This window comes from Diorhabda carinulata, chromosome 12 (assembly GCF_026250575.1).
Source record: "Diorhabda carinulata isolate Delta chromosome 12, icDioCari1.1, whole genome shotgun sequence".
Classification (NCBI taxonomy): domain Eukaryota; kingdom Metazoa; phylum Arthropoda; class Insecta; order Coleoptera; family Chrysomelidae; genus Diorhabda; species Diorhabda carinulata.
In genome coordinates, this window is record NC_079471.1 from 7,159,053 (window position 1) to 7,174,027 (window position 14,975).

General features: G+C 33.0%; 3 protein-coding genes across 30 annotated transcripts in view; 1 reads left to right on the top strand and 2 right to left on the bottom strand.

Annotated features, from left to right (window-relative positions):
- The window catches only part of LOC130899969 (disks large 1 tumor suppressor protein), a 1,257,949-nt gene that overhangs the window by 585,322 nt on the left and 657,652 nt on the right, over positions 1 to 14,975 (top strand). The window lies entirely within an intron of this gene.
- Positions 1,734 to 2,762, bottom strand: LOC130899991 (larval cuticle protein A3A-like). The gene is made up of 3 exons (XM_057810268.1): positions 2,751 to 2,762; positions 1,980 to 2,241; positions 1,734 to 1,930 (listed from the first exon to the last, which is right to left on the bottom strand). Exons 1-3 carry the CDS (start codon positions 2,760 to 2,762, stop codon positions 1,734 to 1,736), a joined length of 471 nt encoding a protein of 156 aa, XP_057666251.1.
- LOC130899981 (larval cuticle protein A3A-like) lies at positions 6,649 to 9,750 on the bottom strand. Its single transcript, XM_057810254.1, has 3 exons — positions 9,526 to 9,750; positions 7,132 to 7,372; positions 6,649 to 7,072 (listed from the first exon to the last, which is right to left on the bottom strand). Exons 1-3 carry the CDS (start codon positions 9,535 to 9,537, stop codon positions 6,699 to 6,701), a joined length of 627 nt encoding a protein of 208 aa, XP_057666237.1. The 5' UTR covers positions 9,538 to 9,750; the 3' UTR covers positions 6,649 to 6,698.

The window sequence follows — 14,975 nt, forward strand, 5'->3', positions numbered from 1 at the left end:
GATAGAAACATTTCTGAGCTAGTTGATTATAAAACTCATAATATAATAAGCGACTGAGATTTTTTGATTAAATATTTGATTAAAGTCGTACTCTAAGTTATATGCATAACCAAAGTTTACCACTCCTTTTCCCAATCTTCTTGTTATTGTCAGCAAATGCTATCTGGTAAACTGGTTATCTTGTGTCACGGGGAGGAGGCAAAAAAAGGGATTACCAGTACAATTTCTAGATTTTTTTTTTATAAAATCGTTAATATTTGCGTGTGAAAGTAAAGAGACTCAGCTTCACCTCCAAAGAGCCGCATGTGGCTCACAAGCACAGGTGGCCGATTTTACTACAGCAACCGACCAAAATAGACCCATAAATAGAAAAGGTAAAAAGTCAATGAAATTTCACAGAATAAAACATGTTTTGATCTATCTATAAAAATTAAATGAATGTATTAAACGATTAATATTATTTATATTCTCAATAGATCAATTGAATATTCCTTTGTTCACATATTGTGGCACAGTAGTCACTTCGGATTTATTTATTCTAGCTTTTTGAAGAAATTAATTTGTCCTCGACCTTATTCGAGAAAGTCAATAAAATATCGAAATTGAATCGAATTTCAACAAATTTGTGGTGATTTTATTCTTTATATTCCCTGGTAAGTTTTTCTTCGCTTTTTTTTATTGTCCTCACAAAAATTTCTGTTATTTTTATGGGTCTCCTTTAGTTTCAAGCAAATTTTGAATAATAGTTTCCGTGCGAATTAGTATCTTCTATTTATTTGAGAAACAGAATGAATAGAATAAGATATTTCTGTTTGGTTATAATTTAAATATAAATTCAGCTCTTTTATGTTAGGTAATAAGCTCCTTTTGTTCAAATCTGTTCTTCCTACTCATTCCTTCCCTTCCTCATTTTTTTTGTTGCAGCCCTTAACTGGATTCCCAGATGTTGGAGTAAATTGAATTTGTTGTCTGGTAGTTGGATCCTTGGTGGTTGAAATTCCCAACTTTGCAGCTGTAGAACAACGGAATAAAAAATAAAATAGTTACAATTTTCTATTTTTACGAGTATTAATCTGTCTTTGATTAGACTGAGGTACACACGTGCCTAAAAACTGACTAGTTCGCGTTTCCTACCTTATCTATTCCAATCATTGTTCCTACTTATGTCGATGTATTTATTAACCTTTCATCATATCTGAGGAACATTCCACCGTATATAACTGGATACAGATTCCGTTTTCTAGTATTCTCTATGTTCTTTAGATATAGTTATTGCAGATATTGTATTATTTAAACAAAGTAGAAAGTAGTTACTATTAATATAACTGTTTTACACCAGCAAGTTTCATTTTTAGTGTTATTCACCGAAACCTGCTTTTATTATTTCCGTTTTATCGTTTCGCTTCGTTTACAACCAGCACCCATTTCATAGCATCTATTCTTTGTCCTACTTCATAATTTTTTCTTCAGAATCGCTCTGATTTCTGATATATTTACCTCCTGGATATAGTCTTCTTCTTCAAAGCTTACTATCCATGAAAGTCCATCTCAGTAGAGATTATAGACATATGAATACTTTTATAGACTAAGAGTTACAGCATTATATAATTTAATATTGTCAATTTATCCATTTTATTAAATAAAGGAACGAAAATACCAAAAAATGATTCTACATTAATCATAAAGGAGAAGAATTGATTTTCCTATTTTTCCCTATAAAAAATTCCATTCTTCTAAGCATATACAGAGTTAATATAAGAAATTGGACCGCTATGAGGAAGGTGTCGAAACTCTTGAAGAGCTGGCTCATGCACAACTGCTTTTGCCTCGAGTGGTTCTTTATGTACTTCTGCGTTGAAACCGTTTATTGGATCTGCTACATAGTTAACAGTACGTCTGGTACCATCGGGGTCGGTTAGAGAGTAGAAACCTATAGAAATCATTCAAAAATAATTATTTTCAAATTAATCCCAGCCTACCTTGTACAATATCGCCATTTCTGGTTTCACTTTGACTCTTGCTGTCACCTGTTAAGCTATCTTCAACTTGATATCCGAAAGAGTATTGTGGATGAGGATCATATTCTTCAGTAATTACTGCTTTAGCTACAGGAGTGGCAGTTTTAGCAATAGCAATTGGTGCTGGTGCTGCAATAGGAGCTTGATGGAAAACAGGCGTAGTTAGAGAAGAATAAGGAACTACTCCCTTAACTGCAACAAGGAAGGTGGCCAGAAGAACAATCTGTGAATAAAATGTATCACAATGATGCACACAATGCTAAATCTTGCTGCTCTTCTACATAATGTAATAATGACTAGCTTCTGAAATAATTCGATACAATTTTTTTGTTGAATTATATAAAATATCCTCATAGATACCACAAAAAGATTAAATACTTTGGAAAAAGCAATTGCTTCTATGAGTTTCGCACTGAATTTGCTCAAAAAATATTTAGAGCTTTCAAAAAAATGGATAACATCAAGGACCTCGGAAATGTTAGGAATATTTATATAACCGTGTAGAAAATGTAAACATGTTTTCATATTCAAGATTATCTAAGCAAACTTTGTGGCTGCCTTTTGGAAACGCCCCTATTAAACTAAAGAAATATGAATAGAAATAGACTGCAAATTGAAAAACAGTGGTGGATCAAATATTTCTTCTATCGGCACGAAATTTGGTCTAGTTTTGTTTGTATTTACTATTATTCTGAAGTATTAACTATTTGTTTAAATTGTTAAATTACATACCTTCAGAATCATTTTAATGTCTTGATGAGTATACAAGAGTGTTAATCGTATATGCCAGCAGACGTTTTATACTTGTCCACTTTTGAGAAAAGTACAAAACTACATTTTTCTCGTTTTGATGTAACCTCGTCTCGTATTAAGGTCAAGAATAGGAGTAATGGTTAATTTTGACGAACGAAACGTTTGTATTATATAAGAAGTGGAAAAAGAAATTGATACAACATTTTTATTCCGTCTAAAATATTACCAGCATTTCAGAGTCATTTGATATGTTATAGCAGTTTTCACAATGCCTCACACTTTTTTTTTCACTTTTATATCAACCTGAAACTCTTATACAAAAAAGGAGTAGGAGAGAGTGGCATTTCTTAAAAGGGTAGCAGATGTCTACGAAATAATTTCCCGAAAAGAACCATTGTATATATACAGGTTGTCCCGAATAAAAACAAGCACAGAGCAGATGTGAATAGGAGAGCTATAAGCCGATTGAGTACAATTTTTACACCAAGTTGCATCCTTGAGAAAGCATTGTATCTTAAAGTACGGTCCAAAATATCGGAATAAATAGATTTCTTAGCAATCTTTTATCTTAAAAATAATCTTATCGTACATTTTATGAGACTATTGAGGACATTATTTGATGTTAAGTAGAAGGGTATCGAGCTATTTTTGGGGGGTTTATTGAGAGTGACATAACCTTAAAATTTCATACATGTTTTTCATTCGTCAGTTAATTGATATGACTTCTTCTTCTGTAATTTTTCATAAAAGTTTATCATTTTCAAGGAAACGTCGAATAACCAATGACATGTTTCAAAGAATGTTATTTGAAGAGTCAAGGCTATTCATTGAAAATTTTGACAATTTGAAATTCAGTTCTTGTAGTAATTAAATTGTTATTATTTTTCCTAATGAGTGGAAACCTCTCATTTAGCAAATTCTCCTGTTTAGTTTTTATGGGAGAAACTGGAGAATAATCGTCAAAGAATAGGGAAGAATATCGGTGAAGGTTTCCTAATCTGATGATTATTCACAGAACATTTTCTAATGTTGAAATTAAATTCTTTGCCCACTTCACGTTTTCGTAACTTTTCAAAAGCTTGTCTTTGGTTATTCGACTTTTCCTTAAAAATGACAGAGTTCTTTGAAAAAAATACCAGAGTATAAAGTTCTCCATGATATGAAAATAATATTTTTAAATTCAACTAACAGCTATTGTGAAATTTTAAGGCTGGGGCACCCTTAACCAACTCTCAATTTATCATTAATATTCTCAATAGTCTCATATAGTGTAACAAATTTGGTATTTTTCAGTTGCAGAGTTGCTACTGGATATAAATTTAATTTGCCTCCATACGTTCGTCATATATTGGCTCCCAAATACACCTCTACCCTGTATTGGTTTTCAGGCAAGACTCCCTGTATAATTTAATATTTTTTTCCGAAATTTAACAATTCCTAATATTTATTCTGGTGGTAAACTTAATAATTATGTCCATCTACCCTAACGGGTGTAAATAGTGGGATTGAGTTCCTTTTTTTATGGAGTATTTTTTCCAATATTTTTTCTATTTCTTTCGATCTTCTGTTTCTGGTAGTACCTCATGTAGTTTCTTCCCTCCGTTCTAAATTGTACGGTTGATTTTGTCTTCTTGTAATCCTTTTCCCATTTATGATTCTCACATGACCGAACCATCTTAATTAATTGTCTTCTGTGTAATTGATCTGCACGTTTTGTATCCAATATTTGCCTGAACGTTTCATTCTTGATATGGTCTAATCATTCTTATTCTAGATTGTCCGATCATTTTCGTTGTTTGTATCTTTCGGTCGTTGTCCACGTTTTGGAACCATATGTAGTATGGGTATAACTACTATGTTATGAATTTCTACTATTATTTCCTTGTGTGCTTCGTAGAAAATATGTTTTTATCGCGTTAAATAGTTTTTTTGCGTTTGCTGTTATTTCTTTCAGAATTTTCCATCTACTGTTATCACACTGCCGAAGTATTTGAAGTGCCCTAGTCGTCTATTTCCTATTCAATTCGATTCAATCAATTTCAAGTCATTTTCATTCGGTAATACATATTTTCTTGGCGTCCGGAAAATAGATACTTTCCGGTGCTTTTACTCTGGGAAAGTACAGTTTTTTCGACCTATTTCCATTTCTGGTCTAAGTTTTACTCACTTACTGATTTGACATCTCAATAATTGAGTTATTTCTATTTAAAAGTTTGAATGGTTTCTGATTGCTATTATTGCAATATATAATGGAAAAAAGCAGTGAAAGTGATGTTGAAAATATGCCTGACGAAATTACTAATGCAGCAGCTGCTGCTACAATACAATTAAGAAGTACTACCTAAAAAATCGAAGTTAAGTTACGAAAGGATTTATAGTTTATTCATGAAATACATCTTTTTAAAAAAATTCAAAACTATTACGTAAGACGTAATTTTGGCTTATTTGGCACAAATATCAGAGATCTTCAAACCTTCTACTCTTTGAAGCATCTATTCGATGCTGAAAAATACAATTTTAGTTAAAAAAGTCTTTAGCAGAAAAGAAATCAATTTATTAGGGAATGCAACAATAAAACCTACCTAATGATGAAGGTAATTTAATAAAGAATCACAGTTATAAGGAAAAAGTTTTAACATAATTGGTTTTTACTTAGATGTGGGTTAACGGGTGCGTATGAACGGAAGAACTAACAAATATAACAATAACTGATGATATAAACGACAAGGTAACATGCTGCTCATAAAACTACCATAAAACATTTTTTGTAATTGGGCAAGATATTATACAGGGAATATTTGTCTTTATGGCCATCCCATACTCCACACAACAAATTATTCATAAATTATAGAATATTATTGCGGGATGCGAGAAAACATGATATCGATTTGATTTAAATTGGCAAGTTATTGTGCATTTTTTGCATTGTTAAATATTGAGCCCTCAACTAATTCTGAACGTGGAGTAGGTAGGTAAAAGTCGTGGCAAACGGATACAAAAATAAAAATTTTTAATCTTTTGAAAAAGTCCCTGCAGTGAGCTCTGCTGTATAGTCTGAGTCGCACCACACGTACCTCAGAAGGGAAGAGCATATCGAAGATGCGACTCGATAAGGCTGTTAAGGAGGTGGATAAGTTCAGTTCTTTGAAAACTGATCTCAGCGCAAAACAGGAGGCACTTAAGGCGGCAATGTGTAACTCCGATTTCAAGGAATTGTCCACAACAATCCCTAAGAATTTTTTAGGTTCAACGACGTCGATGGTGGTGTTATTAATTGAAAAAGTTTGCAATTTATTTTTATACTATAAAACTAGGACAATAGAAATGGTCCCATGTAGTGCCTTGAGATCAGGGTTGCTCCAAGAGAAACTAGTGTCGTCTGCAAATATTTTCCCACTGATGTCTAGGTAGGTGATGTCATTTATAAAGAGAAAAAACAAAATAGGGCCTAGTACTAAACCTTGGGGCACTCCATATTCTTTTGAAATCGCTGATACCACAGTCTCAAAAGTTATGACACTATCACCATGGATAGATTTCTATACTGTTTCTTCTGAAATTCAATTCCACTTGAAATCACATTGAATATTGATGTATTTTATCCATATTTCACGATTAATACTGCAAAAACAATCTAGCTAAAGCCACCACTAGGATACTAAACTAGCAAATCTCAGCATAAATGACGAATACGTAGATAATATATTCCTGACAGTTTAGGATTTTATATCACTCATTATTAAGAGAGTTGTTATTTAACTTCAATTCCATTCTTTATAAGCTAGTTTCGTATAGCACTTCTATCCCATCGTCCAATTTTATCTCAAATATTGACATATAACGTTCAGTACAGATATAAAAAAAACTATTCTCAAAGTCTTGTCCAAATTATATTGTACAGAAATTTACATATTTACAGTGATCAATTTAATGAATTAAATTAGCAGAGTAAGACAAATGAGCGGGTGCAGCGTAGGCATAAGGGGCAGCTACTCTGGTTAAAGCTGGAGCAGCGTATCCGATGGGAGCAGAGTAGGATAAGTGCGGAGCAGAATAGGATACATGAGGGGCTGTGTAGGATACATGAGGAGCAGCATAGGACAACGCCGGAGCTGCTAATCTAGCTACGGTCGGTACAGCGACAGCAGCTGGAGTGGCGATTTTGGCTACAGCGGGTGCAGCAACAACAGCTTTAGCTACAAGGGGTTCTTTACGGACAACGGCATTGAATCCATTCACATCATCTGCGGTATAATCTACAATACGGCGGGTACCATCGGCGTCGTTCAATGAGTAAGAACCTAGACAAAAATCCAAGTTAACACTCAAATTTTCCAATTCTGAAAGTTAAAAATTTTACCTTGTACAACATTTCCGCTTCTGGTTTCCACTTGGTTTTTGTTGTCACCTGTCAAACTGTCTTGTACATCGTATCCAAAGGAATATTGTGGGTTGTGGTCGTAATCTTCAGCAACAACGGCCCTCGCAATTGGAGCAGCAACAGCTAAGGGAGCGGCAACAGCTGGGGTATGAACTAGAGGGGCAGCATAAGGAAGCACTCCAGCTCTAGCTACCGATACAAAAGCGGCGAGAAGAACAAACTGAAAAAAAATTTTTCCCATAAGAAAGTTTTTATAAATGGGATCACAATCATAATAAACTTGTACCACTGACAGAAACATCTTTCGTATAATGTGAGATTATCTTCTGATTTTGGTAGTTGAACAAATTGATGCTGTATACATCCACACTTAGGAATCGAAGCAAGGGCTACTTATTTTTTCACAAGGGCTTCTTATATTTCTGAATGCGACGAATAAATTATGTTCGATGTAAATATAGCTTAGTTTATTATTATACATTAAAATGAGCTTAATATTTGTAGAAGGAAACTACATTTGATTCAAATGTGACAAGTTCCACTCATTTGTTAGTTGATCTATATTAACAAATCAACTATACAAAACTGAATTTGTGTTAACAACAATAAAACATGAGAATTGTGAATTCTTCTTTTAAGATATAGAATTACACATAGATATTTGAATCTTGAATAAATTCGCTTCTTAGCTGTGAAATATTCTATTCTGAAACTGTTCAGGGACGTGGAATCTACGATTCAAGATAGTCCTACCAAAAACAATCCACAATTATGAGGTTTAGTGGTGGAGATGGCTATTCAATCAAACCTCGTCGGTCATTCCATCTACCAAAATATAATTAATCTAAATACCATCTGGACAAACATTCGCTTTTTTGAAAAATTTGTTTCATGAAACTTGTGAGTTAATTTGATTGGTAAATTTTCGTATCCACATTTTCACAAAATTACAGTCATTCGTTGTTTCAAACTTACGAAGAACCTTCCCCAAATAAATCCCCCAAAGTGGTGGTCAGGAGACTCTCATTAAAAGTGTATAAATGTTTTTTCTTTCAACAAGTATCAAATTTGCTTCCACGTTATCACCTTCAGCACGTTCAAATTCGTCTGTCTCTGTCCAAAACAGCGGGATCCAAAATGGGAAATACAGTTTTCGACGTCGTCTGCTATACTGACCATGGTGTCCTTATTGCCTATACTAAAGATAATCTCCGAAGGCTACTACATCCCTTTAACACTTAAGCAAAACGACTAATCATGCTCATCAACATCTAAAAGGACCACGTCCAAAGAACCGATACGATGTAAGTTGGAAATCGATTCAAAAATTATCGAATAAGTGAATGATTTTAAATACCTTGGGTAACGGGGAAACTTTTTTAACTAAGTGAGAAAACAAACAAAGATAGCGGATCGAATTTCAGGATGCATGAAAGATATGGTTTGAAAAAATAAATACGTAAATACTGAAAGTAAAACTCAGCAGAAAAAATACCAGATACGGGTAGGACACTACAGACGATGATAACGGTCGAAATAAAAATAATGAAAATTATACATGGCAAAATTCTACATGACATAATACGGGATGAAGATATTAGACTTCAAAGTGAAATACTGGACATAGAAACGTGGGTAAGATAGAGACGATAATTATAGAACAAACATAAAAAGAATAAAAGACAGTAAACTTGTTAAGAACGCAAGAATAGACAACCACTAGTAAGACCTCCTAAACTATGGAGAAAATACTGGATATCTTCTTCCGGGGAAGACTTCTGGCAATAAACAAGCAGTAGTCTACTAATATGGTCATCCATGTTGGAAAGAAAGAGAAGAAAATAATAACTAACTATTCAATTTACAAAAATTTAAGAATTAACAGAAACTATTAGAATATATAAACGTCTCATTTGCAATACACACACATATTGAATGAAAAAAAAATATGGAAAATTATAAAAATGTTGGATTATTTGACTATCCAGAGCCGCAGATTGAATTTCAGTATTAACTACTTTACTGCTTTTTAGCCAGTTACATGAAGATAATGAGATTGCTATCATCGAATAGGTTTTTTCAATACCTTTTAAATGAAGTTTAATTTAAAAGATTCTATTTAAACTTATTGATCAAAATGACCTTGACTTGATATTAGGTTCCGAAATATCAGAAAAATTCTGAGAAGCACTATATGAAAAACTGCTTGAATCGATTTGAGAAATAATCTAATTTTATCTTAAGAAATTAAACAGAAACATTTTCAGTCATATAAATTGTAAACATAATCATTTATTTCGATAATTCCTCTAACAAAAACTTTATAATATGATAAATATTATAACGAAAATTAATAATTAAAGAACACTTTACCTTGTAAGCCATGGCGTATAGTTAGTTAGCTGTGAAAGGCTGAGATATTGTGATGATAATCCTCTAGAACCTCGTATTTATATTAGGGTATCAGTTCTTTACGCACTCTTAAAAATCATTTACCGGTTCCTTAAAAAAAGTTGAAGTTGCATCGTGGTCGACATCTAGTGTTCCGGTTTGGGTGTAGGCTGTTGATTGTTTCGCAAGGACCACGCCTGTCCTGATGTGGATATGTCAAGTTCAGTAAGTCCATTATTTTTCAGTCACCATCGAGGAATCCGAATTGATACGACACATTTTAATAGATCAGTTTTTATTTTAATTAGTTTTTAACGTAAATCTTATTTTAATATTTCTCGAGTCATTTGTCATAAATGTTTGTAAAATGTAACGACTGTTTACAGAGTTTTGTGTAAAACTATTACTATTTAACTAGTAATTTAACTAAAATTTATTTTCATATGCGAATGTACGTCGTCTATAGCTTCATGTGAAAGGTATTTAATAATATTTTCAAGTTATTGACAGATGATTGAACGTAGCAGATATTGTTAGCTAGCTTCCATGTTTTGGTAAAACTAAATCTTTGTAGGCTTTTTTATTTCTGTAAATACAGGCAAATCTGAGCAATCAGAATAACAAATTTACCATGTTTGGAACTGAAAATGTAACCTAATCAAAATTCATTGGAATTTATCATATATTATTTGAAATAAAACATAAAATCAGTTTAATACTCAATAATTGTCGAGTGGTTTATCCCAAAAAAAAGATGCCTGCTAGGAGGATGAACTAAACGATTGTATTGGCTACAAATACATATAATGTGAAATTTATTCTCGTGTTTCGACGTTGAAATTGACGCTGCTGTATTGATTTGGAATATGCAGACTTATTCATGGTTATAAATATGATGAGACAATCTCATTACGACTGAATTTCCCATAAATTTAAGTCCACTCAGATATTTTTTGAAATAAACTGAATAGCACATAGAATGAACATGATGGAAACTATAAGAAATTTTACGAGCAAAATAAGCCAAGATCTTCACACCTTAGCTATGAATAAATTGCTTAAGGAAGTACCATATAATGAATTTCTTATGTTCAAAGTGTCTCTTCAAAAATGAAATTTTAGCATATTATTTCGTCGGTGTTTTGCACAGATTGAATTGATTTGGTGCACGAACGAATTATATTTCTTTAAAAAACGAAGATATAGAAGTAGAAGAGGATGTCAATAAATACATTTTGATCGTTTACCGTGTCAAGTGAATTTTGCGAAATTTTAGAAAGTATGTATCACCGTCTCCAGTGCACGTATATAAGTTCTATTTTTTTTCGTGCTTGTTTTTATCAGTTTTCTTAATAGTACCAAACAAATAATTTTGTGAGGATCATTTTTATATTTATCGTTTTTTGTATCCTGGATTTCCATAGCTTAGTTCCGTTTGATAAGGGTATTGACGGATTGAGTTTCTCGGAATTGAATTCACTTCTCAAATTATCGTTAGATAATTTAAATTGATAATTTCCTTCTAGTACTGAAATCTTCCAACACCGTTTATTGTTTATCCAAGGCTTCGTTACAAATTAGCAGCACCTTAACAAGAATTGTAAGTTACCCATTATTTCTATTGAGTAAAGAAAATCACAATTATTATATAAGATGAAGATTGTAATCGCTTCCGATATTTGTATAGTTCTTCCAATTTCAATTGCACTAAACAGCTATACGAGGATCAATCAGTCCACGTGGACTAATCATCTTCATTGTTTACCAATGAAAACATAGAATCGTAAATATAAATACATTTCTATTGGCCCAAGTTGTCGTAAACCAATGTACACAATTCCTTCGAAATATTCCAGGCAAAAAGTCTGCGAAAAGCAGTGGCGTGTTGAGATTAATTTAATTCATAAATTTCTTCAAATAAAAACGGCGTTTGCTTTGGTACCAGCAGCTAAAGACATTAAACAAGAATGCAAATTCTTGACTTTTGACATGTGGTATGGAACCATTCGAATACTAAACTAGAACGACTCGTTTTAGTTCTAGAATCTGGAATATCAATTATTAAGGATTTTTCCGAAATTTGTTGCTTTCTTATATTTCTAAGCTCTTGATTATGGCCAGTACCGCTCACTCTAATCATGAGGAAACTAAAAATAAATGTGATGATAATTACACAATATTTCAATTCTTTGTAGACTGTGGATAGTTAGGGCAATCGTTCTAGCTTCCGAGTCACTTTTCACCTGCAGTTTAGAAGATATTTTATGTGTGACACTGCAGCTCACTGACTCCTACCAAAAAAGCTTGATATCTGGAGTTCTTTTGTCCCACTTCTCAAGGTTTTAGTACTACTCCTTCGAGGTATATAGGCTCTTTACTGAAATGCGCAGGATATTCGCAATGTAGATGCTCTGCTGTTTCTACGGCTTGCTCGCAGAATCTGCAGTTGTCGTCCTCTACTATGTTTATTGTTTCAAGGTAGTATTCGATGGAGTCAGAAGACCAACCACCAATTTAATATAGTTTCTGGTCAACACGAGTAATTCCTCAAATTTGTTAGCTCCAATAAGACTCCATATGATTCTTTAGCCATACATTCAATTTGTTGCTCATGAGATCGCGGTAGTGCTTTAGGCCAAAATATTGAGTCGTCTCTTCTATGACATAGCTACCTGCTATAGTCTGATTGCCTAATAACCACATCAAGATTATTTCGTTTCTATTAGCTAGTGATTTTAGAGCTTCTGTCCAAATACTTTTGAGTACATATGTTTATTTCTTGCAGCTCTGTCTCATAAACAATAACTTATTTTCCTGGTGGTATGGAGAGCTCGCATTTTGCTTAATCCAGCTTCTTGCGCTAGCTTCCAACAATTAGTATAACGAAGAGAAGCATTCCAGAAGATCTCTATTGACCTTTTATTAGGTCATCAGTCATTGATAACCAAGATGGATAGAAAGTCTGGGTCTGTCCATCTAATTTCCACAGTGGAACCATTAATTTTGGATATTATAGTAATGCTATTAATATTTAGTGTATTTCTTAATATCGAATAAATAGTGCATAGAGAAGGCGATCTCATAGTTTTTGATAATCTCTCAAAATATGCAAGTAATACTTTTTAGACAAAGATTTTTCCAGGTATTTTCCCACCTTCCTCTAGATTTAAGCAGTAACAAGATAGATGTGATAGTTTGATCTTTTACTAAAATCTTCAAAAGCAATAAAATTAATTACATTAATGACATGACGCTTATTCCAAAACATGATAAGAAAACACAACACTCACAGGTATAATATGTTGCCGACATTCAGGGGCATCATTCATTATTTTAACCCAAAATGTGTCTCGCCATTGCTAATAAATAAATTGTTAATATATTTTTCAATTGATTTAATTTATGTTAATAGACCAAATAAAGTCGAACGTAGAACATTTAAAATTTAAATCTTATCTAAAAGCACGTGTTATTATAGTAAAATATCAATTACAAGGAATGTCGACTGGCGATTGTTAAAGTTTTCAGATGTGGGCGTAGATAAAACTGTTTAAATTTCGTTTGAGCTGGATTTATCTTCGCAACTGAGTTGGAATTTCTGGAACTGTCAGTGATATTCATACTGAACACACTGTTTACACTACCACTCACCATTACACTGTGTGACGCGCTATTTGATAACCAAGTTATAGGTAAACTGTTTACCTCAGTCTCTGAAGATGATAACTTGGTTATCGAAACGCGCGTCAGTGGAATTGTGAGTGTAGGTCTAGTGGTAGTGTAAACATTATTTAACAGTTTTTCATATTTCCTCACTTTGATTGTTGATCTAATATGTATTTAATCTCATTGCATCTTTCTTTACGATAAACTTACTTAAAAAAATCAAATATTTATTCACAAATATTCTACGTTGCATTCTGAATATGAGTCTAATAACAATTACACTGGCAGAAAAAGGTCCTATTTTGTCAGGGAGTGACAAAAACATCCATCACGCTGAAAATGAATTTTACGCCTTCGCTCCGAGGCTCCAATTCGATCCAATTCAGTTGTCAAGCAAATACAAATATACTTTCCGATTTAACGTATCCTTTAGAAAATACGATCCGATTATTCGATTTGGTGAATCAGTACACCAAACATTTACTTTTTCAGTATAACGATAGATTCTGTTTTACTAGCCTAATAACAACAGTTTTAGAATAGAAGGATTTAATTTCTCGTGAACTTTGCTTGGTATTTTACTGAAAAAACTGAACAATTGAAGTTTTTTTCACGATTAATCAGGGAAAAATATAGAGTCGTGTTTCAAAATGGAACGTACCATTGTTTTTGTAATTTCGACATTTTAGTCCATAGGTAAGACAGTAGCTGTATCATCTCTCTCATTGACACTTTTGCCGATTGATATTTTCATTTTATATCGTCTAGTTGCGCGAAATATTTCTACCTCCTATGATTAGTTGAATATTTGCAACTATTTTTTCATTGGTAACTTAGTAGATGAAATTACATTACATAAAATTTTTATATTACAAATTGAGTTAATGAAAATATTAAATATTCGAGCTCATCAACTTCACGTCCATAATTGATCATATTCACCGACTGTTGATATCAGCTCCATTTTAGTGAAGTATCATTTATCATTTTCTAGCAGACACTTTTACGAGTACGTAAAATTCGTATGTGAAATGGTTCACCCGACCTCTACCCTCCGTAATTTAGGTGGCCACCACGCGCAAAGTTGAAAAAGGTTAACCGTGCGGAGGAAAAAATTTTGCTTTCTGCAACCTTGCCTCGCCTCCCTCAACTTCCATTCATTGTCAGTTTTTACGTCCGAGTAAAAGGATTCGTGCTCGAACACGAAGCCTGTGATTACACTACTCGGCTGGCAGAGATTTGTGGAATTAAATAGTTTTTAGTCATATTAAGCGAAAGTGCAAGTTTCAGCACCCAATGGTGCTAAAACTGAACTCACCAACACTTACAATTATACTGTTTGAAGCGTGTTTCGATAACCAAATTGTCGTCTTCAGACACTGAAGGTAAAGTAACAACTATCAACTTCATGTCCCTATTATATCCTGAATTTTCACATTTATTCCTTACCTACTAAAATATAGAGTGGGTCATAAGGAATATACCCTTTGTTTCTATTTAAACCGTTTCTACATTCAACAATTCCAATTTTCCCAAATGCATCCGACAGTTTTGTATTGAATACATTTTTAAACCAACAATTAGTGTATCCGTTGACATGTGTGATGGTTGCACATCATTAGCATCAGGGAAAATTTTAAAGGAGCCGCCAATTATTATTCACGCCCTGGAAAACTGTTCACACTTTTGTCTGTTGCAAGTTTTTGAGATTTTCTATGATATTACTATGATATTAATATTTTAACTATCTAATTCGTCTACAATTG